This window comes from Mycteria americana, chromosome 15, assembly GCF_035582795.1.
Source record: "Mycteria americana isolate JAX WOST 10 ecotype Jacksonville Zoo and Gardens chromosome 15, USCA_MyAme_1.0, whole genome shotgun sequence".
Lineage (NCBI taxonomy): Eukaryota > Metazoa > Chordata > Aves > Ciconiiformes > Ciconiidae > Mycteria > Mycteria americana.
The window spans coordinates 2,501,339-2,525,069 of record NC_134379.1 but is presented as its reverse complement, the minus strand read 5'-3'; the positions used below and the strand labels follow the sequence as shown (position 1 = coordinate 2,525,069).

General features: G+C 45.0%; 1 protein-coding gene across 6 annotated transcripts in view; it reads right to left on the bottom strand.

Annotated features, from left to right (window-relative positions):
• ACACA (acetyl-CoA carboxylase alpha) overlaps positions 1-23,731 on the bottom strand; it is a 154,630-nt gene that overhangs the window by 15,566 nt on the left and 115,333 nt on the right. For all 6 annotated transcript variants that reach the window (XM_075518341.1, XM_075518340.1, XM_075518343.1 and 3 more), the window contains 7 exons: positions 21,047-21,190; positions 20,184-20,304; positions 17,625-17,721; positions 13,781-13,877; positions 12,950-13,085; positions 6,524-6,701; positions 4,613-4,725 (listed from right to left, as the gene is read on the bottom strand). In XM_075518341.1, the coding sequence (XP_075374456.1) occupies positions 4,613-4,725; positions 6,524-6,701; positions 12,950-13,085; positions 13,781-13,877; positions 17,625-17,721; positions 20,184-20,304; positions 21,047-21,190 (886 nt within the window). The remainder of the gene's footprint in view (positions 1-4,612; positions 4,726-6,523; positions 6,702-12,949; positions 13,086-13,780; positions 13,878-17,624; positions 17,722-20,183; positions 20,305-21,046; positions 21,191-23,731) is intronic.

The window sequence follows — 23,731 nt, the reverse complement described above, 5'->3', positions numbered from 1 at the left end:
GCAGCAAGAATGCCACCGTGTCCGGGCTGCCCAGGCAGCACATCTCCCACCCCAGCGGGAGGGAGCCGCTCCAGCGGGGAGAAGGAAGGTCACCCAGAGCCACCCACCTCCCTGGAGAGACAGGCATTTTTGGATTGTTGCTTGTTTCTTTAAATGAGACTGCTTGTAATTGCTTCGCTAAATATTCAGTAGGATTTATGTTATAAAGGTGCAATATGAAACAGCAGCGAAGGTCACGCAAGCTCATGACACGGGCTTGAAATATCCTTGTATATCCTAGTCCTTTCCAACTCTTTGCCTCATATTGGCATCAGAGCAAACGGGCAAAGCGTGGCACGTACGTAATTCCAAAAAATTCCTGTTTTGGGGGAAACAGCTACAGCCCTCCTGGGAGGATATTCAAGATGCCAATTGTCATGAAGGAGCTGACAGAAATCGGTACTTGCTCTTCTAGACTCATGATCGTGAATTAACAACAATTTAAATGCAGCAGCACTTGCATATAGAAGTAGTTACTGGAAATCAGCATCGCCTAAAAAGACAAAGTTACAACCGCACTAACTGCATTTGTCCAAGACTTCATGAGAGATGGAATCACAACAGCAGCATTTTTCTTAGTTGTTGCTCAAGAAAACAACCGGCATTTTGATTAATTACAACACCGAACAAACACCACCCCTGCCAAAAGAATTACTAGACTTTAGAGCTGCAATCTAACTTTCCAAGCTAAAGCTTGGAACGAGACAGGTCACAGGGTGGAAGTTGTCAGCCACTCAAGAAACACGGCTGCGTCAGGGCTGTCCCCAGGTCACCAGCAGCGAAGTCCTCACCAGCCGGTACGGTCGGGGCCAAGAGGGACCTGCGAGCTCACTCCCGGTACCGCACCCCGGCACGTTTATTTGCAGAGAGGAACCGCTATGCTAAAGTGGAGTTGGGGGTTCAATGCTTGAGTGTTCACTCATCGTTTGGAAACGTAAGAAAAGTTTTGCACAGTCTTTAGCCAAATAAAGCGCGAAGCAGGTCAGAAGCCAGCGTCACAGACTGACTGGTAATGTTACCTGTGGAAAGTTAAAGGTTGTCTACAGCAGCAGCGTTTGTGCAGAAACCCACCACTGCCTCCGCTTCCCAAAGTGCTGCTGTACCGCATGCGGAGCTGTATGCTCCCCCCTCCCGCACCCTGTACAACGTATACAGACAAATGCAAAATGGGCATACATACAATTTCAAATAAAATTAAAGATGCATGCCAGCACACAGCCAACTATTCCACAGGATCAGCTGAAGAGGATAGTCACACTATTACAACGTATATCAGGTGACGAACAGATGCCTCCCTTTTACTATGAGATAAATACCTGATAAGAGAAACCTGAAAATGTAATCTCCAATCTCGCTCTAACTGGAGCCATTTTACCATTCCTTTCTTTCATATTCCACCAAATTTTTGCATACATTACACCGTGCAACTGACACATTACATGCCCAGAATCTGCATGACAAAGCTAATTCTTATTCCACTCCTAAACGTTTTACTCTAATTGTAATAAATAAACAAAATAAAATTGAATCTCCGGATTTTTAACTACAGCCTGACACTTGCAATCTGAATCGTTCCTACATTTCTAGGCAATCACCGTTCTCCTCGCACACCTACTCAGGGTGGAAACGTGCTGGTGGGCAGGACGAGGGCTATCCTTCCTCTCCTCGCCCTTTGCTCCGCACCGTTCGCTGGTTTGTAATAGCGCAACTCTGAGTGACATTTTAATAAAACACGGGGCTAATAAACATTTCAGCAATAGTGCTGGAGAATTGATAATGAACAGATTTATGTCAAATTATTCAATATCTGCCAGCCTTCTCTGCTCGCACACTCCCCAACTGCAAGTCCAACCCCGGTGTCTGTGGAACGAGACCACGGTCGCCCTGCTCCCACCCCTCTGCAACAGGCACACGTTTGAGAGCATCTCCCTCTTCCCCGCTATTCAGCAGCTCCAGGGAGGGATGACAGCCATTCAGGGGTTAAAGAGAGGCAGTGAACCCCCAGCTAATGAGTAAGAATTCAGCAGGCAGTGTAAGATAAATGGAGCTTTCTCTGCTTCTGCTGGAGTCAGCATGAACTGCGGCCCTGCGGCTTGTTTGTGGCAAATGGAGTGCGCGAAATATCAAAGGGCAGTGATCCAGAAGAAGACCGACTTTGACAAATTTTAAATTGGCCAGAAAGAAAACCAGCAAAAAAAAAAAAAATTATGCAATTCACTGTGTCCTGCAATCTTGGCTTTCCTGCTACGGTACGGAATTAGTGGCAAAACAACAGCAATGATCGCCCGATGTTGGGAGCAATTACGAGCCATCTAAGTGAGATGCTTATCAGTGACTGAAGCTTTTAGAGCTCTCTGTATGTACAGTTGTAAGTGACTTGCTCTTGTGTTGCAGTCATTTTAATTAAAGTGTATGGAGTTTGCTGGGAGTAATTACCCTGTAGAGGAAGAGGGGAGAAAAAACCCTGAACAGGCTCCTGCCTCTTCACATAGCGTGGCATTGGATTTTTGAGACTGTTGGCAGAAAACCGTATCCCCTCTTCCTCCCTGCTTTTCTTCTCTGGGGATGCTGGTGCAGGTCCCACCGGTGTGACTCAAGGGTGCTCTGCAGGCATCCCGCACCCAGTCTGGGTGACGGACCCTCTGGAGGGGCCACCCCAAAGTCACCAAGCTCGCCTTCCTCTGCTCTCCCCCTTCCTCCACCGCTTCAGAATTTAAACAGTCCGGCAGCCCTCTTTGTCCACAGCCTGTGACTCTGCTCCCGGGAAAGGATTCACCCGGCAGTCGCCGCACAGAAGACACCGTTTCTTCGCAGAGGTAGTAGGCTGGTTTGTTCGTCAGCAGAGCCAGGGCTTGTTACGGTGGGGCGAAGGTAAATACTCTCGGAAACAGTGCTCCTGCCGTAGTGCCATTTATCTGCATGGACCTGAGCTGACTGCTCAGCATACTGCCTTCTCTAACCACACATCTGATTTCTCCTTCCCCTGGAGACTCGCGCACCGGCGAGGCAGCTCTCCTGCCTCGGACGCGGAGGTGCAAAGACCCGCAGGAGGTGCAGCTGTGAGCCCTGACTGCGTAAGGAACTCGACTGCAGCCTTCAAACCGTGAAGTGTGAAGCACCTTAGGAGAGCATTTGTTGGGACCCTGCGCTGGGTCTCCACGGTTTGGTGTAGTCACGCTATCCGTTTGCTCCTGAAGGGACACTGTCAAGCCTAACATAGGTCAAAAGTGAGGTTTTGTGAAAAGAATCTCCTTGCTGCAACTACAAACGTTAAAATTGCGTTTTAATTCCAACAGACACGGGCAGACAGAACAACGCATCCATCCATCTGGCTATCTCTGTCCTCTCGCGCGCAGTAACACATAACGTACATGAGCAAGATCTGAACTCAGATAAAACTGCTGCAAAACTCAAACACCTGCTAACCTGCTTCTTGCCCAGAAAGCAATCGGCACAGTGAGAGAAAACAAAGAGAGTGTCAAAATACTATCATTAAAAAAAAGAGAGAAAATATCTTTGATGCTATCAAAGATATCAGTTAGAACCTGGTTTTCAGCAAGCAGTCTGATTCTTAACACTCCCCACACCCTTTACAATTATTATTCTCTTCCCAGGGCATATCAGAACGGTTGTTTTGTATATAAATTGTTGCACTGCCATAAATTAAAAAAAAGCCAAATAATAAAATGTAACTGCAGCAATAGCCACGATTTATCAGTCATTTGCAGAACACTTTTCCTCCTGAAGGATCCCAAAAGGCTTTATAAATTCAGACCATACCCACATAGCATGCTTCTTCCACTACTGAAATGTAGTCAATTTTGGAGGTAAAAAGAGGCTCTGTAAGATTATACTCTTATAGTAAGAGCTAGTAAAGAACTATTTAAAGAGCCTATTCCCCTGAGAGAGTACATATCTGATATTAAGTGCATTTTGCTGAACACTCTGTATTTTGGGTCGTTGGGTGTATACCAGGCGCTGGGATCATTTGGAGCGAAAGGCACAGTAATAATCCAACACGCACAGTGATGTGCTAGCCACTGAGCGCTGCAGATCGCCCCCTATTTTACTTAGGAGGTGAAGAATATTTTTTATTTTCTTGAAACTGAAGAGCAGGCAGATATCATTACTCCAAACTACCTCAGACACACAGTGACAGTCCAGCAGCCCAAAATGTCTTTGACCAAATTCTTAGTTACACCAAATGACACCCGCTGGAGGTTTGGCCCGCGAGCTTTTAGTGAGATGAGCAATTGCGGAGATGGAAACTAGACTCAAGCATCTGTAGTAAGACCCATTCAATTTAAAAAAAAAAAAAAAAAAGAAATCAGTTGAAAAAGGCACTGTATTACACACCCCCTAGGTATGCTAAATGCATATGGATATCATCTCTCTCGCATGTACATACATGCAGCTTGTCTCATCTGGTTTTCTTCCCAAGTTAGATGACAGTAAATAAAAATTATCGTGAATTTGATAAAATGCCTCAGTGCCCCTTTTTAAGGTCTATAAACACATTCATTAGCCACCAGCTGAACGGATCACTGCTCCGCCAGCCCCCGCGCAGACGTACCTAGCCGCTCTGCCAGGCGGATGTAGACGGGGTCCACTCGCCTCATCGTCTTCACCAGATCCTTCCTGCGGAATTTGATTTCTACCGTCCCCTCCGGTTCCAGGATTCCTCCTCTGATCAGTGACGGGAAAAGAGAAAAGAAAGGCACTTTCAGGTCATCAGACAAGGGGAAACACAAAATGGAATGGTTCAGTGTTATCTAGAAAGTATGTAAAAAAAGAAGAGAAGGGGGGGAGGGAGACAAAACAAAGAGAAAGAGAGAACAAGAAAGAAAGAATCTTAGCTATTATTCATCCAATGCCACACATGCACACCAGGCTTCACAGAAACACGTCTATCCAATAGTATACAGTACAAGCAATGCTCTTTGGCAGCCTCTTTTAAGCCGTGACCTGAAAGCTCTTTCAAAAGGTAGGTAAGCTTTAGGAAACAAACCAATTAACCAGCCATTTTCATTAGAGATCCTGCCCACTTCCCAGGTCAAAGACAGAGGAGCACGTGATTTGAAACTTGGGCTCGGTAAATAAAATCACTTCAAGTCTTTAACTGTGAGGGCGGGAGTAATGACGAGGAGGAAGGTCAGTGCCGAAGGTTATGGAACAGCAACAGCGATGAGAATTACTGCAAATGCGTAACGGTACTTAGGGACAAGATGACATATTTTGCAAAATAATCTCTTTCTTGGCTACTGGAGCCGAAGACCTCTAGAGTCCAACTACAGCTCTGCAAACCACACACTGTCCTTCCTGATGTCTTGCAAGGTGGGGAGCTGGCTTGAGTTTTCCAAGAGGTGAGCTCACGCTGCCGGCATCCTAGAAAGGTACGGGAGGGAGTTGTTCCTGCATGCGCACCAAAAAACACTTGGTAGGGGAAGTAGTTTGTAGAAATCCTGCTCACACTGTGTCTGACTGTGAAGCAAACAGGCTTCACATTTCTAAGTAGGAAAAGAACAGCAAAAACTTCTGAATTCCAGGAGGCGAAGATTAAACAATGTTTGCTCAAGATGCAGGAAATACCGAGGCCAACAGACCACAGGTCTCTCTGTCTCACTTCTTTAGAACAGAGAGAGTCAAGCATCCCATCAGGAGCAAAATTCAGGTAGGAAGGGCAAGGGAGACGGGCACCTGGAAAGGGCGTCTGCTCAACTCCTCCCCACACACGCCTCTTTTTCTCCCCCTGGAGCAGCTGCCCAGGAATTTTGCCCTGCTGAGATGGCAGGAGTTGAGAGGATGCCCTGATAGCACAATATGCATGCTGTCCTTCTATACGCCTTCCTTCTATCTGCTACAGATAGCCCAGGTAGGGCTGGCTTTTTCCTCCAAATGATTCAGTATCTCTGTATTTTAGAGATTCTTTAAAATATTTTAAGAAACCTGCTTCCAAGAGTTTGCCTGGAGTTTTATATCCTGAACCACCAGTAACTAGAACTTGTCTTACACAAGTTGTAGTTAATTAAAGAAGTGCAGCTACCCAAGTGCCCGTGACAGATAGTATAACATTCAGGTATTTTAAAGTACACGCTTATTTACACTTATTTAATTTGCAAAACTGTATACACAGGCACTTGTTTCAAAGCGCAAAACAGTGTGTGGAAATATCAGAATGGTTAAAAAAATGCCTAAGCACCAACATCTCACTGTGCTTTGTGAATGTTAGCAATGAACCTTCACAGAGGCTGGCTCTCTCCGGCTACAGAATTTACCCCCATCTAAGTCTGAGTCAGGAGAGGATCCGAATTGTCCTAGCTGTGATCACTACACAGCAAACTCCTCCGAGACACGGGTTACAACTGGAAAGCGGTCAGCCCCTTTCAGTAACAAACTGCCACACTCTCAACTGAGAGCTTCTCACTCAGCCAGGTAATTATGCCTCAAAGCAGGTGGTTATGGAGGGAGGAGAAAGCTGCCATACCTGCTTTCTCGGTCTGCATACATCTCCATATGACGAGGGTTAATGGTAGGGTCAATCACAGCCCAGGATCCTCCTCTCAGCTCCGCTTGCGGTGGGATGTAAATAAGCACGGGTTGATGATACTCTCTCAGGCCGTCCACAATGTAGGCACCGAACTTGAGCACTTGGTCATACATGTCTGCAGAAAAAGGACACGGCGCTTGAAGCCACAGCATGTCAATGCTTTGGCCCTGCCACGCTTGGTCAAACTGGGAAAAAAACACAATTATTCAGCTCTTCTAACCACCTCCTGCTACCATACTGCAAGCTCTGGCTGGCGTTATCTGGACCTGGGCAAGAGAGACCGAGAAAGGAGATGTTCCCACATCAGTCCTCCTCCCAGACACTGGAACTCCGCTCCAGAGATCTGGTCCGGTTACTTCCAGTGTAACCACATCTATCCACAGAACATGAACTGCAGGGTCCTCAGTTCACCCCAGCCAGTCCTACACCATGTGTCCTGGAGATACTCCGTCCCTTACTTTCCAGCCAAGCCAACGAGTATTTCAGCAGTTCTGGAAGTCGGGTCAGGTATTTCTGTACTTAACACGAGCACAGCTGCCCCGTTTCAGACTTACTACCATGGACCTGTATCGTGATTCACGTAACGTGCATGGCACACCTAACGGCAGCAGACCTTTTGCATATCTTTATAAAAATTAGTGTGTGGGAAGGGTTCAGATGTGAAATAGCGTTCTTCTCTTCTTGCGTTAAAATTTGTTTAAGGCATTTTGCTCAAAATGAATAAGAACAACTCCACTGTGTAAAGACAGTACATTGAAACTATCAGCCCCAAAGGTGATTTAAATAAAAGAGAAAAAAGGAAGGCAAAAGAATTTATATGAGATGATACAGTTTATAATGGAAACAGGCACCCTCGAATATATATATTTTGTTACATATGAGTATATATATAAGTATCAAATCAAATATACAAGAAATGAAAAATACTTATTAGGATCATCTAGTCCATCTCTGTTCGCACAGGACTGTATCCTACGTTTCTCTCCCAGTGCTTTTTAAAGCTTTCATTTAGAAATCCCAAACAATAAATCTACTACTTCTTTAGGGGCATTTCCACAGCCAAATAGATGAAATTTTCCTCAGTATTCAGCCAAACTTCCCCTCCTTCCCCTTCCCCATTAATTTCATATTACTACTCCTTGCATCACCTACATAATCTCTCCACTCCTTTGGGCTTGCTATAAATAGCAGTAGGCTTTTCAGTGGGGTTTTTTTTTCCTTAGACACACTATAGGTATTCATTTCTCCTGTCTCCCAGGACAGTATTTTCAATCCCCTTCATCATTTCTGTTCTTTGCTTAGTGCCTCCTGGTTTGCCTTATTTTTTCCGGCCATTAAAATACCGGTGCATAGAGCAGAAAAACTAAGTGAGTTGCATATATGTACCAGGCACACATGCTGGCCTTCAGTAACAGTCTTAAAAGACTGAGACACTTTTATTCACCTAAAATCCTTCCAATCACTTGAGAAAGCCATCATTTCTGGGGAAGAAAGAGACTCCAGCCAAGGTCCCCTTGCCATTGAACCCCAGTTTAATGTTAAGCATTAACATGAACGTAGTTAAGCACTTAACTCTTTGGGAAATACACACACACACTCCTACATATGGATACACACACTAACATAGTGTAGCATATGTGAGTGTAGCATAGCAAGTGGGAGAAGTGTATATAAAGTGTGTACACATATATATATATATATATATATATTTAAAAGCACCACAGGCACTGAGGTGATCTCTCCAGTTCATTTGCAAGGTCATTGCCCAAGTACCCAAGAAAAGGAGTTTCGTGTCATTTAAGAAATGTCAAATGCTGATGAAGAGAAGAACAATTTATTTCTTCTAATTGCGAATAAACATAAATCCTGGCAGAGACAGTGGGGACTGAGAACCAAACAAAACTCCAACCTCTTCCTTTGTCCTGAGCAAAGAAAAAGACCTCAAAAGGGGTGACAAATTTATTACTAATTACACAATTATTTTATTATGTAGTGCTAGTAATAAACCACTTGAAGTACTTTCAGCTAATTCTAGTGTTAAGAAAATAATTGCTCGATTCAAATTATTTTAACTGAATTAATTCTTTACTAGACATTTTTTACTAGTGCTACATAATAAAATAATTGCGTAATTAGCAATACATTTTTCACTCCTGCCAAGGGTATATATTTTACTCAGGTTAAGTGTAGAAAAAAGAAGCGCTACTTGTTTGAACAAGGCAGAAGGAGGAGGAGCAGAGAAATTGAGAAAAACTTGATGCTTTCTGTGCGTAGCTCCAAATCTCTGTCAGGTTTACCGGGTGGCATCAGCAAGGTCAGGGAAGTACTTCTGTGCCTGCAATGCTTTCGGGATCAGACTGTCAAAGCTATCCAGAAGCGTGAACTTTATCCCTCCGCGGTTCTGTACACAGTTACTCCTTTTGGGATCCTGCAATACAGCACTTCATTTTCCTGGAACGCCCCAGGAGCCTTAGCTTAATATTTTTTATATGGATTTACACCGACTGCTGGCTTCTCTTGCACGCTCAAAACTTCCGCCGAGGTCAATGGACCTGCTGCTGCACTAGTTTCAGATCTGGCTGTAAATGCCTCTGTTGGAGAGGATTTCTCCTTTTTTTAAGGTAACAGATTCCACTAACGGAGATCAAGTTTCGCCCAAATAAAGAAGAGACGATCAATCTGACCGCCGCCAGTGCAGGGTCCCCGTGGTGCCACGCACAGCTCCAGACCACAGAAGCTGCTGAGCTCCAGAGATGAGCCAAGGGGAACTGCAGCGTCCACAGGCTACGGAAGGGCTCCTGAACTGTCTCCAGCATTAACAGCAGCCTGCTCTTCTGCAGGGTTTTCCCCTCCCGCCATCTCAACTGCTCAATTTGCCTACCCTTACCACTTCAGCAAAGTGGGGACTCTTACAGAATGGATATTTTTAAGAAGTAAAATATAAGTAGAGTTGATGAAGGTGATAAAAACACTACAAAGACAACCCAAGACACCTGCCTGTAGTCCTCATGCCCAATCACCAGAACACACAACTGCCCTGATCTACATACATATTGTATTTGAGTGTGAAACTGTGAAACATTTGCCATTCTGCGACAACTGCCTCTTATTTGCAGTTTTGCTGCATTCTCCACTCTTACAATGGAAAATGGTGCACCAAATTCAACTGCTGCAGGCGGTAAATGGTGCCAGGTCTCAATGGTGCCCACTGCTCTGTGCTCGAGCTGCCCGTGCAGCCCTAGTGCCTTGGCAGGGTGCAGACTTTGTAAGCTGTTAATACTGGAACTAACACTCTTACTATGTTTAAAACAAAACCCAGTCGCTGCCACCATCATCCGTGCAGCGAAGAACACCACACACATTTTAAGAGCAGGCTGTTTGCACAACTGTTCTTGCAAAGAAGTTGCTTATGTTGAGACTGGAAAAATTAAATATTGTATTTGTGGGCCAAATTTAATTGCTGTATTAATGTAAACCTCAGCATAAGAAGCCACTTGCAAGACAGAAATGCTGGAGAAGTCCTCTAGGAAGAGCAGCGTTGTTCGTTATTCAGTAGGGCAGAGGGTGTGCGCAGCACACCTTCCCATCCTTTGCCTGCCTGCTCAGCCGCAGTGTGCATCAGCGTCTACTACACATAGACATGAAATCTGCTGGAAGCTGTTATCATTACACTGTATGTGTAAATATTGGCAGTCAGATGCATCAAGCATGCTAGAAAGGCTGCAGACAGCTTTTTGCATTTCCATAGTGTCGGGCAGCGTGCCCTGAACCTCCAAAGCTGGAACGGATCTCATCAGCTTGGCTGGATTATCAGATAGGACCTGAAGGTAAACACCAGGCATATATTGGCTGCAGACACATAATGTCCCTCATAAACCCATTACATACAAGCAATACCGTCATTCAACATCCAGGTAATCAGAGATTTAAAACAGCCTTTTCATTCTGCTGAATTTTTTTTTTATTGTTATTTATAACCCGTCCCAGGAAAAAATAATAAGTAAAACATGAAAAACCAACTGCGAGTGACCCTGTAGCACAAGCAGCGCTGCAGTTTAATGTCGCGGGGATTTGCATGCTATCAAACTATTCATGCCGAGTCCAAGACCCTGGTGCTAATTTCCAGTAAATTTCACGCTTGATGTCTCCCCGTTGTGGGTCACTGCCGGTTCGCCTAAATAAACCACTTCCAAATGGCTCCTCCATCTAAATATTCAAGCCAGTTTTTATAATTTAATTTTGCATTATGCTGAATAGCCTTCCGGCCAGATAGAGCTCATTGGGGAAACCACCAATACCATTGTGATATGCCTTTATTTATGTTATTTATTTATTTATTTTACGGCTTGAATTAGACCTCCTAGGCCGACTAGTAAAGAGAGGGTTTTTTTTTTCCCCCCTCTCTTTTTTTTTCTCCCCTCCGCTAATGTCAATTTTCAGCATAGCAAGAGCTGTCTCTAATCTTTTCCTACTCATTACACACAATTTTGGAGTCATTTTACCCACAGTGCAGTCGGCTCCTGGCAGTGTGTTTGTGTGCACTGAGGGGTGGCATAATTGTTTATTTTCCCTCCCTGCATAATCCCCAGCCAGCACTGAAACCAAAACTGCAAACAACTCCCCAAGGAGCGCAGAGAGCGTCAGGAGAGACCAACGCTTGCTGCGCAGGCCCCAACAGCAAACGATATGCAGGAAAACGCAGGGACGGAGGTGCAAACTGCAACGGCTCTGTTCTTCCCTGCTCTGCGGCGGCCTCTCCTCCTCCCGCTCCCAGCTGGGGATACGCAATACAAATATTAGCAGCCTCGTAGTGCCTTTTCCACCTCGGGCTTCTGGTCCCAACTCCAAAGCTAAACTCGGTTTCTGAGGAACCCAGCAAAGGGCACTGGCAAAGCCAACCGATCTCGCAAGGTAGTAAGGCAAAATAATATTGTAACTTTACCAAGCATTCATTAATCAAGTACTTCCCCAGAAGTTGTGCGGTAGGGAAAGCAAGTCACGAAGGGAGTGCAGTAGCAGCACATGGAGCAGAAACCATCCTGAAAGGTAACAGGTTATTTTCCAGAGGAAATAATTTTGCCGTCTTCCATCTTTGCATCCGCAAACTCAATGGCATTGCCTTCTGCCCTGCTACTGAGACAGCAGAGCGAGACAGCCTTTGTCACCCTGCCGGTCTTTCCAGAGCAGGAACTTTTACCGTGTTAGAGCATCTGTAACTTTTCTTCTGTGTTTGTTAAGTGCCACATGCAGGTAAGAGGCCATAATCTTTTACTTATTTAAATTTTATAGTATCAATCTCACATTCTTGGCACTTCAGAAAATTTAAAGTAGCAATATGCAGTGCAAAAATCTAACTGCTGGTATATTAACTCAGCAGTTCTGTAACTGTTCACTTCATGCGAACATCACTACCAAGAGAGTCAACTGGGAGACAGTCCTTGATAGGACAATATTACAGTGCAAAAAACCATCAATGAGACAAGGTTTTCACGTGACAGAATATGCCTATACATTTTTGATATGCAATATTGCTGGCTTATTCAGCCCCAAGTTTAAGCTGAGGCAGAAGGATATAAAAGTTTTCTGAGCAGAAGGGGTTTCCTGAGATTAGTGTTTAGCCCAGGTTGGTAGCTGTAAATTTTGTTAGCAACTGGACCACTGTTAACATCCAATTACCTGTTCTCACTCCAGATGATCTGGCCGGTTCCTGTAACCGTATATGAGGGCACATATAAAAATACAACTGCATTGCTTATTTTGAAAAGAACTTGCTATCAAATTTGCACCTTGCATATTCTATGTTATTCCTGCTATATGCCTATTAGGACAAGACACACACGGGGAGGAGAGGAATGAAACCCTTCATCACCACAGCTACTGCAGTGTAGAGCGTCCCTTTCCTCTAGCTGGCTGTGCAACGATCACAACTGACTTTCAGCAGAGCTGGGCAGAGCATTGACATGATTTCAGAGGGCTGACATGCCCAAACACTCTGGTAGGCCTAGAAAAGTATCCCCTTATTAGCATTCCTAAGGGAGGTCACATACTCGCCATGAAAGAGGAGGGCTGGATGCAGACTGCATCAAAGAGGGTGAAGCAGATCCACTCTGCAAGTTTATGGGTACAAGTTGTCACCACAGTTAAGCCAATCCAATAGCTAGCTGCTGCCCAGAGACTGCTGCTGTTTCTGTCCCTTGCCACACACTCCCACTGCTGGTCTGTCCCCAGAGAACCGCTTCAGGCTGCTAAATCAGTGGCCATGCCATTGGGCATGCCACGGCCGGGAACAGCAGCGGCAGCCTGAGCAGTAAAAGACAAGCCACTACAGGACAACACTGAAAGGGGATCCAAACTGATGGTTACCTTTCATTCCACCGGAGAAGCCTCTCCAGTTAGCGAAGACCATCAGAGGCAGCCCTTCTCTATTAAAGTCATTGATAGCTTGCGCAGTTTTAAAGGCAGAGTCAGGGAACCACACCTGACCAGCCTGCTGGATTATCTGTTGGGAATAAAAAAGATCATTAAGCCTTGAAACACTTACATTAACATTAGAGTTAGCAGAAAGATATAGAAATGGATGCAACAAGAGCTGCGATGTGGAACCAACAACAAGGAACGCACCACATGAAATGCTTAGGATCTGCTTGCCCACAGAACAACTGGGACAATCCTTCTGTGACCAACAGCAACAGGAGTGTTCCCACTGATTTAGCTAGAAAGAGGAATAGAGATGGTATGGAAAGCCTGATACTATGACTGCTGTAAGAAGGTAAAGGAGAAGAAGAGAGAGAAAAGGATATGCAAAGGAAAAAACCCAGAAGAGATTATGTAGGGCCAGAGCTGTGAAATCAGGCAGAAGAAAAGCAAAATGTCAGAGCAGAAAGACCATGAAACACTACGGTCACAGCAAGAGAACAGGGAAATGATTTTTGCTTGCCAGATCTCCTGGGCCCTAGTCCCTGCATCTCACCTAAGTCACAAGAGAAGCAGGACTGCTGGGTACGAATGGCCAACACAACTGTCCACTCACTCCACCCAGCAACTGCCACGCGTTAGCACCCCATCAAGGAACGGCTATACATTTTGTCCCACATTTGGCACCAAAAAAAAAAAAAAATCCCATCAAAACAAATGCTCTTTCCACAGAGACATTTGCAGAGGACAAACAAGCAGCCGAGCACACGTTCAACCTACCTTGGCCTCAGAGTCCAGGTTTGCAGGATCAGCAGGGATGCTGAGCTCCACCGTTCTCGTTTCTACGGCAACTACTCCTACAGGTATTCCTCCCAGCCTGGTAACACGCGAGACAAATCAAAACTAGTCTTTCTATTGTTACACAACTAGAATTTTTTTCCAATTTGCATCAAAATACTCAAGAGAGACAAATAATGCAAGCAAACGGTAGAAGAAGCATTCTGGCCTTTTTGAAGAGTTTAGGCATGTAGGTAGAGAATTTCAGAGTAGAATTTGCAGTTCTCAAAGCAAAATCTAGTTCTAAAAATTAGCACATACCTCACTAAAAATTAAATAGAATAAACCAAAGCCCAAATTTTGAACAATATAGCTACAGCTCCACCACCCTTCGCCTGCCACCACACAGATTTTGATACTGACGGTCTTGACCACAAAAAATAAACACGAAGACCCGAGGCTTCCCAATCCCCGTTTTCACAAGCACTGTCAGCCGATGAAATACATCCACAGGCTGCATGTCTAAGCAATGCTGATGTCTCAGCCACCCTAAACCTCCACTGCTTACAAAAACTCCCTCTCCCAAGAGGTTAGGGTGAATGATGGGTGACGGTTTGGGTTTGTCCGTCTACCTCCTCCCAGAGCCTCTGCTGCAGGATGAGTGCAAGGGTGGGAAGGGTGCAGGGACAGAGGGATGGGCAGGGAGCCCGGCACCAGGGAGGATGCTCAGCTCCGCTTTCCGCAGCATCTAACCGCTCCTTTACACAAAAGGCATCTCGCTCGCGATGACAACTGCTTACTCCCTGGACGGGAGTCCCAGCAGAGCCTACGCTCTCTCCTCAGCCACCTCGAGCTGGATGACACGAGCTGCAGGCAGAAAAAGCGACAAGGCCTATGTGCACTAGGGGGTTGAAAATATTCCCATTCACTATGATTAAGAGTCTGCCTAGAAACCTGTAATTGCAGAAGCCGTCTTAAATCGGTAACTTATAACTTCTATATTAGGGCCCATGTGACCTAATAAAGAACATCTTTATCCAAGTATTACAGTTATTTATTGAACTTGAAAACAGCTCAAAACAACTTCTGTTTTCCATTATACTTCATATAAATTTTATCAGGCTAGCACATGAAGATGCTACATCTTGTTTTATAGTGTGTCCCTGGACAAGTTGCCATAGAATAATAAAAGACAATTTACAGCCAACAGCACACATATTCCAAACATACATACAAAAGATGAGTTTTGGCAGCACTTACAGTAACAATCCCAGAAGAATACATTCATATTTGTTTTTTCAAAATGCCACTGCTTTTGAAAGAAGTCAGTTTCATTTGTATTATATATACGTGTATGTGAGAGTCCAAAGCAACTTGGAATTTGTCAGAAGAAAGGAACTGCAAGTCAAGCTGAGCATGGGCCTGGACAGAGACCTTCTAGCTTTGCCAAATCATTGATTCCCCCCCTCACTCCCTGGTATACTGCTTAACCTAAAAGCCTTTAAATAATTATAGGACGTTGTGAGATAAAACTTTAGAGTGTCATAGATGGCAGCTAAAAATACCGAAGTGTATCAAAAGGTCACAGGACATCCCAAGGTTGCGTGCTACATTAGGAGTGGAGTCAGCAGGTATTTTCGGCTCCTCTCAACAATGTATAAAGACCAGCCAATATTCTGAGCGGAAAGGATCTTCAGGGGTAACAGCACTCAGACCCCTGGGACCAGCAGTGGTCAGAGACATGAAATTCCAAGCAGGCAGAGCTGAGCTGCACCTGCACACGGACGCCCCTTTGGCTCAGCAGCAGTTCGCTCCAGCTGGGCTCGTGCAGCCCGTACGCTACCACGTCGCTCTGCCTTGAGCACAGACTCCTCCTCCTGCCCTGATATGATATCCGAGGAAACGGGTATGTTTCTCCGAATCACATTCTGCACTAGGATGGTCCAAAGGCAGTTCCAAACCCATTAAAGACCCTCGAAAGTCTTAAGAAAAGAGCACCTGAGGGACATTTTGCTGAGCGTGCCCTCGTATCTGAAAGCCTCCTTCAGTTATTATGCAGCATGTCATTAACATATTAACATAGCTCCTGATGGCCAATTTTAGAGATGTCCAGAATGGACACTGTTCTCCGAGACGTTGCACATGAGCTCTAGTGAATGCCGTAAGCTTTGCTATCTCACAACATGACCGCTGGTGCTCTGACCCTCATTAGGAGGACTCTGTCGAGCTGTGGCTTTAAAGAGTCTAAAAGAGAAATGGGAGCTCCCAGTGCCAAACGTTCTGGGCCCACGTGTGCTATCAACATAATGGAGATAAGAAACAGCATTGATTCATGGCTACACTGGCTGGGAGCCGAGTTGGCTATCCCAGTTGTGCTGTGTGTTACAGTGGTGTCTCTCCCTGTCTCCCACTGAACGCTCTGGTAATCAGATAGAGCATCACCAGGGATATCCTGGTACTACCGTCAGTCCTTGCGTCATCAGTTTGGTACGGTTAGAGGCTGATGGAGTCAGACCCCAGGGGTGGCCACAGGATTTCCAGAAGATTGTAAGCATTATTAGGTAATTTGGCTCTGGATTGTTGGCACTGTGATACTGACAGTACGGGAGGTGAAAGATCTGTAAATAAAAGATTTTCCTTTGATTTAGACTAAGGCACTCTGAACACCCGTCATGCACGGGCACGACCGTATCTCATTAAGCTTAACACCTGAAGCCTCCAGGATCCCGTTCAGGCACTTCAGGTTTTTTTCTCCCCTCTCACTTGTTAAGAAAAAAAAGAAAAGGCTGACAATTAGCCAAAAACACTGACATCAATTAGGAGCTGGGAGTCTGCTGGAGGCAAGAGTATGAAGCTCTGTCTTGAGAGGAGAGCTGGCGGTAGTCTGAGGAATGAGGAATGACAAAGGATAAGCACGCTGCATTTGGACAGCTCAAGCACTTGCAGTGGAAACTCAAGGGAGATAAATGTACTCTTTCAAAATGGCTTTATTCTGAGAGGAAGTAGACAATCAGATCAGGAAACTCACAGTGCCATTTTGCAGGGGACAAAAAGTAAAGAAACCAGAAGAGAGGTGACTGAGGGGGTTTTGAGCCCAGCTGCGATTTGCATTCTGTCAAAATGCAGGATCCTCTCTCCGGGCTTCTGCTTCCTGCCAGCTCTGAGAGTTCACGGACCTGCAACACCGAGAATGACCCAGGCTGCAAATATTTTCAAGGCAGGGATCTAAATCTTGAGGCGACAGGGAACGTTTTAGAACCCTGCACAGGCGCCACTTCGCAGCAGGGTAAGGGGAAGTGACTCCCCTTGGGAGGAGGTGAGTGCCACAGGGCTCTGGAGCTACACAGCTCTGCATCATGAAAAACAACTAAGATCAGGTGGGGCGGGTGCTGGTTTGGAACATGCTGCAAGTTATTCCACGCAAACCTCAACATTAAGCTCTTCTCTATGCAGAGTTTCTTGCAATTTGCTCTAGTTTTAGCTGAACTTTTCTTGCAAGTCCAATAAGATTGCAAAACAATAAACTGTGTAATGTACCTTCAACTAAGTCAGAGCTGCAAGAAGGCCTCACTATGCAACCATGTACCTAGGGAAGCATATATTGTCTGCCATAATTGTTAACAGTATCTCTCTTTTTGGCTTTTGTGCACGTTAAAGCTGTCACCTCCAAGCAAAACAGGAGAAACGATCAGACCGTGCTTCATTCGTGTGGTAAAGAAGTATCCTATTCTAGTAATGACCTGTTTTTACTTATAGCCATCAACTTGCAAAGGAGGTTCTAGAAAAAACACAAACCATAACGAAAACTTGATTTCTACAAATGTCTAAAATGCCTCTTAGAATTTACCTTGCTCTACCAACCACAACTGTCTGTGCCCAGGGCTGCATGATCTCCAGGAACGAGCCATTGTCAAAGAAACCACTTAGCCACTGTCCTTTTTGACCTAAAGGGAAGGGAAAAAATGGAAATATCAGAGGAGCGAGGAGGGAGGGAAGAAAGAAGAGAGAATACAAAAGGAGCAACTGAAACTTGCTTAAAAATGCCAACTGGAGAACTTGGCACTGTCTTTTTATTTATTTATTTTTAAATAGATTATAATACAAAGGAACATTAGACAGCTGAGCATTTGTCTGCCTTCAGCCATCATGTCTTATTTCATTTGCTAGTCTGCATAAAGACAGTCATTTATCAGCAAAAGCATCATTTATTGTTAAACGATGGGGTTCGGATAGCAGAGGGACTTCGCATGCTTTTAAATAAATAACTGTTTTTTTCAAGACACTACAAACATTTGTCAAAAGGCAGTAAAGTCATTAAAGATGTTTTTCAAAACGCCTATTTCTATTTTAAAACTTATCTCACATTTTTCTCCCGATTCCGCCTACTCTTTCCTTTAAAGAAAGAATGCTGAAGAAATTCAGGAACTAAATATAAAAATTTCTATGATATTTTAAAAGTAGACCACACATCTGAGCATGGTTCACACATTCTTTTAGAAAAACTGAAATGCAGTACTCCGATACCAAAAGCCTCCTTGCTCCATAGAAGACGCCAGATGATGCACCTCTCCCTAAACTAAAGCATGCTTTAAGGGTCACCGTCCTGGATCAGCCCATACGCTGTCAGACCTATTCTCTTGCCCAAAGAAGGCAGCAACTTCCTAATGCTTGAGAGAAATCAAACTGTTCCCGAAGAGCACGTTACCAAGATGACCGTGCAGTTCTAAGAGAAATAAACTTTTCCTGACCCTTGCAGACAATCAGCTCCTACCCTGAAGTATGAGGGCTTCATTACCCTGATCATGCTAAGTATGAACTAGTATTATTTGCCCCTTATAAAGCCAGCGCAGTATCAGACTGGGGGTTCCTCCTGCATCACAACTCCAATATATTGGCAATACCTCTCCACCCCCACGTGCAACAACAGATCTGTACGCTAACAATCCACATACATTCCTTCAAACAAAATCCTCAGGATGACAATTACCCCTACGGGAAGCGGGGTGGCAGTTTACGCTGGATTTCTCTCCATTCCACGTGTGTTTCTTAAGTGGACACAAAAGACACTATGAATGAGTTAAGCCAACCTGTGCAGTGGCATGGCACTGTTTCCACGCTCCAGACAGGAAGACCATGGCAGGAACGTTTTCCAGTATTTCAACTTGGACCCTACTCCAGTGAATGGGTAAGGGCAAGACAAAGAGCTTTCATTTGGGCTGACTGCTGATGCTGGACTGGGGAGTGACAAGTAAGATTTGCAGACAGCTCGCTCTCTGCAGTCCTCCAGCCTATATAAGCTGCATATTCCAAAGTCAAGGCATCGAGATACTCTACCCACCCAGACAATTACAGAAATCACAACTGTCTGGGGACACCTGCTTTCCACTGGGGCTTCATGAAGCTCTGCCAAAAAAAAAAAAACAAAAACCCAAACCCAAACCCAAAATCCCTCCCAGCTTTACCCCTTGGCACACAGCTTCTGAGGAATGCTTTAATCTGAACAAGCACCTCTGCTTCTGCAAACCTAAGTCCAAAACCAATTAAAAGTGGAGATCCAAGCAAGCTAACCTCTGCTGACTTAAACAGGATAGAGAGTGTTTTATCAAGACCAAACTTGTAATTACTGTGTTCTACATTCCTTGCCTCTGTGGCCCCACTGTAAAATGTGACCATCCATTTCAAAATTATCTCTTTATCGTGAGCCCAAAGCTGATCGTTTAGATTCTGGCCTCGTGTCGGGCGTCAGTTTGAAGAATATCACGGCAATATCTCCTCTAATAAATGGCTTTAACTTTTCACCTAGGAGATATCTGCTTTAACTTATCACAGGGAATCATCTGCTTTCCTTAACGCTTCCACTAAATTAAAATCTGAAGTCACTCGATTTGGAAGCCAGCGTTAGCTGCACTCAGACAGCTGGATGAATTACTTGAGAGATGATGAAAAAATATTATCCAAACCCAGAAAACTTAGTTTATCACAAATCTCATTTTAGCCCCCCAAACTCATTAATAACAGCAGGCATAATGGTCACCCAGTTTGCAGCTTGTACACAGGCTGCACAACCCCAAAAGCACGCATGGGGGTCCAGTGGTCTGCAGCGTTTCCAATACAATTATTCTCCAAGATCTGCAGGAATACTGATTCCTTTAGCATACAGACCTTTTGTATGTAGACCTTCCTCTCAACCATAAAAAAAAAAAAAACTATAAAAGTAACTAATAATTGTAAGCGTCCTCAAGCACTCAGAATTTACATGCTATTTTTATATATTATATTCAAATTGTTTAGAACTAACTACTTTATAAACTCTGAAATATATTTGGATTGCAGACATAAAACCTTGACAAACAGTCTTGAAACAAGACGCATTATTGCGTATCCTGGCCACCAAAGATCTACGTACTCGGATTTGGGCGTCCAGCCAGCATCCAGCGAGGATCATAGGGAGTCTTGGTAGGAACAAAGTCTATGGTTCTGTCTATAGGATCCTTGACTTTGAGGATAGGAACAGGGCTGTATACACTCTAAGGGAAAAAGCAAAATATTGAAGGAAGGAATTCTCCTGCATGGCTTTGCACCAAACACCACCTCTAAAGGACCTGGTCGGAGTCCTCTTTCCCCCACGCTGCACAACCCTTCGATTGACGGGATCCCAGAGACTTGGCAAGACCCTGAAGAAACTTCCAAGGTGCTCCACACACTCTCTCAAATCCTCCTTTGGCATCACATGGCATGCGTTGTACTTCATTTGATCTTGAACTTCAGGCATCGCCAGCATTAGCGAGGGGTTGCAATTTAATTTTTGAAAGGTGACCAGGCCACCTGACTCATTCTATGCACTCTTTCCTGAAGGAAGGTGACCTGTGTGTTCTTGTTGCTGCCTTCCTGGCTGCAGAGCAGCTTACACATATACATCAACTCCTACAAATTACTGCCTCAGAGGGGAACTTTTAGAGTCTTTTCAGTAAGAGACAATCCACTGCTTACATAAAATCCTGCTGCCCAGAGTTCTGAGGGCAGCACACCAGGGGAGTGATGTGAAAGTACCCAAGGCAGTGCCAGGCTGCCCCGCATCCAGTTCCTGCAGCATTTGTAAGACAAAAACTACTTTGTGTACTTCAATACCATAATGCTTGATCACGAGCCTCAATCGTTGTGCTAGGCATCGTACAAACACAGATGCAGAGAGCCCCCCCCCACCCCAAAACCCTGTGAACAAAGCAAATAGGTAATGGCACCCTGCACTCTTGCAGGGCCAGGAATTACCTTTGGCATGTAGGAAAGCCACTGCAGAATAGTGTAGACTCCTTCAAAATCATCACACACAGTGCTGTGCGTCACTCCGTTGTTGTGCATTATCTGGATCCCGCCCAGCTGGTTGTTGGAGGTGTAAACTTCCCGTCCAAGCACCTTTGGAAAGAAAAACAGGAAAACTGTCAGAGGATGGGATGTGACAAGGAGGTGTTGACTAAGGAGATACACACAAGCCCATCCCTGCAGCAAGTCATGATCACTTCAACACCAAAGGATGGAGCAAACCACTCACAACAGACCTTCCCAAGCCCTGTGTGCAGGTAAGATCTTATGAATAGTGATCCCTAAGGGGAATGATACAAGTGGGGAAACTGAGTCAGAGGGTAGTTATGTGACTTGCCCTTCCCCGAGCAGCAACGGAGCTGATACATGACCAAGTCTCCTGGGTGCTGACCCGAGCTCAGCTCACTAATTCAAGATTGCTCTAAGACGACTGGTAGGGTAGACCCATTTAAACCTGTAACTGGGGAAAAAACCAACACTGTGCATAAAGATGGGTACAGCGAAGACAAAGCCCCACCAGCTCCTTAGAGAGACTGGAAAGAATAAGCCGCTGACTGCTGGGCGTCCAATTCTCTTGCACGGCTCCATCTCTAATCTCAGCCCAGGCACCACAGCTCTTTTCTCATTCTCCTGCTGTCTCTTTCCATTTGCCCTCTCACTGACTGATACACTGATCTCTCGGTCACTCGGCTTTCTGCTCCACTGAGTCCATATTACTAATAACACCTCTGCCACGGCCAGTTTACCTCATGAAGGCAGGAGCACATCATTACAAAATAAACTCATAACTTTGACATTCTAGCAAATACATGCCGTTTGTTATTTTTATGGGTTGAGTCTTTCTAACAGACAGAGGGCATTACATACCTGCTTCATTTAGATCTTAAAACCCCCCTCAAACACACATAAACAACCTGCCCTCCCCCACCAAACAACCAGCACAGCTTGTTTTAGGAAGAAGGGCTACCCCAAGAGAGGAGCAGCCCGGAGCCCAAGGCAACCCGGTCCTTACGAAAGGGATGCTTGGGTCTGACTTCATCCTCATCCCAACATCCTACAACGAGCACTTGGGACGTAACTCGTCTCACCCATAGTACAAAGGAACTCCACATTTCTCAGGATTTCACCTTTTGGGCTGAAAGTAAGAAGATGCTAAAAGGAGACGACAATAGAAAATTCTGACCTAGTTATAAAGCTACACTGGACCAATTAGCTTTCTTCCTGCACAACATCAGTTATCACAGCTGTGACGGATAGTTATCACACCTAAAGCATTGCCTAACCGGTAAGGCACAACGCTATCATTTGCTAAATCCAAATTTATTTTCCTTTGGAGGAGAAAAGGCCTGGTGGTCTGGCATTTCACAAAACTCAGCATTTTACAAGCCCTGGACGATCCTCACAAAACTCCCCGTGAGACAGATGTCAGTCAAGGTTTACATACAGAAGAAACCGAGGCACAGAAGTTATGCAACTAGCCCAAAAATTTAGGAATCAATGCAAGCATTGTGGTTTTGCACAGAGATGTTCCTGGGTCTCCCTTCTGAGCTCAAACACCTCCATCTTTGTCTAACAAAATCGGTGCCATGAAAAGGCATGGTAGAAAAGACAGCAGCATAGATACAGGTTCAAGGAAAAGAAAAGCACAGGCCTCCAGATGCCAGGCACAAGCCTAGCTAAATGCTTTCCACAGAGGAAAATAAAAATAAAGAGGATTTAAACTCCCCATCTATGAACTAATGCAAACGTATGTACATGCAAAATGGGCCTCTGCTGCTGCTTATCTAGAGACACTGTAGACAGCTCAGGTTTACCACTGCTGACAGGCAATGAAAACAGTCTAATATACCGCCTGCTCTCGCCCTTAAATCCCTTTTTGGAGATCAAGATAAATATGCAGTTCCTTTTCCCGAGTGCTCCAGACATTTCAGTGAAGTGGCAGAGCATTGTGAGGGGCCGTGCAAATGAAATCCCTCTGTAATACTGAGCAAGCGTAGTATTTACTTGTCAGTGTTTGTCAGCAGAGGCAACGTAGTCCCAAGCTGCATTTAAAAGTTGTACCAATGAGTGCTCGCTGCCTTGATTTGTATGACATATGTGTCCACACATGTACCTGTGCTGAGCGCAGCAGGAGGGACGTGTGAGACGGGCACACGCAAGCTCTAAATCAGACCCTGACTTAAGCACAGTCCAAATGCAAAGCAAGCTACTCCCCTCCCCGTGCAGAAACCGTGCAGAAACCGTGCAGCCAAGGGGTTACAGAGGCTTCCAGGGTATTCCAGGGATGCTGCCAGGCTGGGTGCTGGGCCCCTAACCTGCTTCTGCATGTGTGCTCTTCTGTCTTCTCAGGAACGATCAGAGATCCTGCCAACTTGTTTCACACATCCAGCTGCAGACTGAATTGGGTGCCAGAGGTTAAAAGGCACTGAAGGGCTAGCCAGCTTATAGACAATGATCCTTGGGCTTGAGAAAAAAATGAATGCAATAGCTCATCCATTCAGCTCTGCTAACCACCTCATCTCTGACCTCAGAGGACTACATTTTTAAAGGCTGACAAGTAATTCAATCTCCAATTAACAATCTTAAATGGTGCAATGCATATTGCTGTATAAATGTTTCTGCAAGAAAATATCT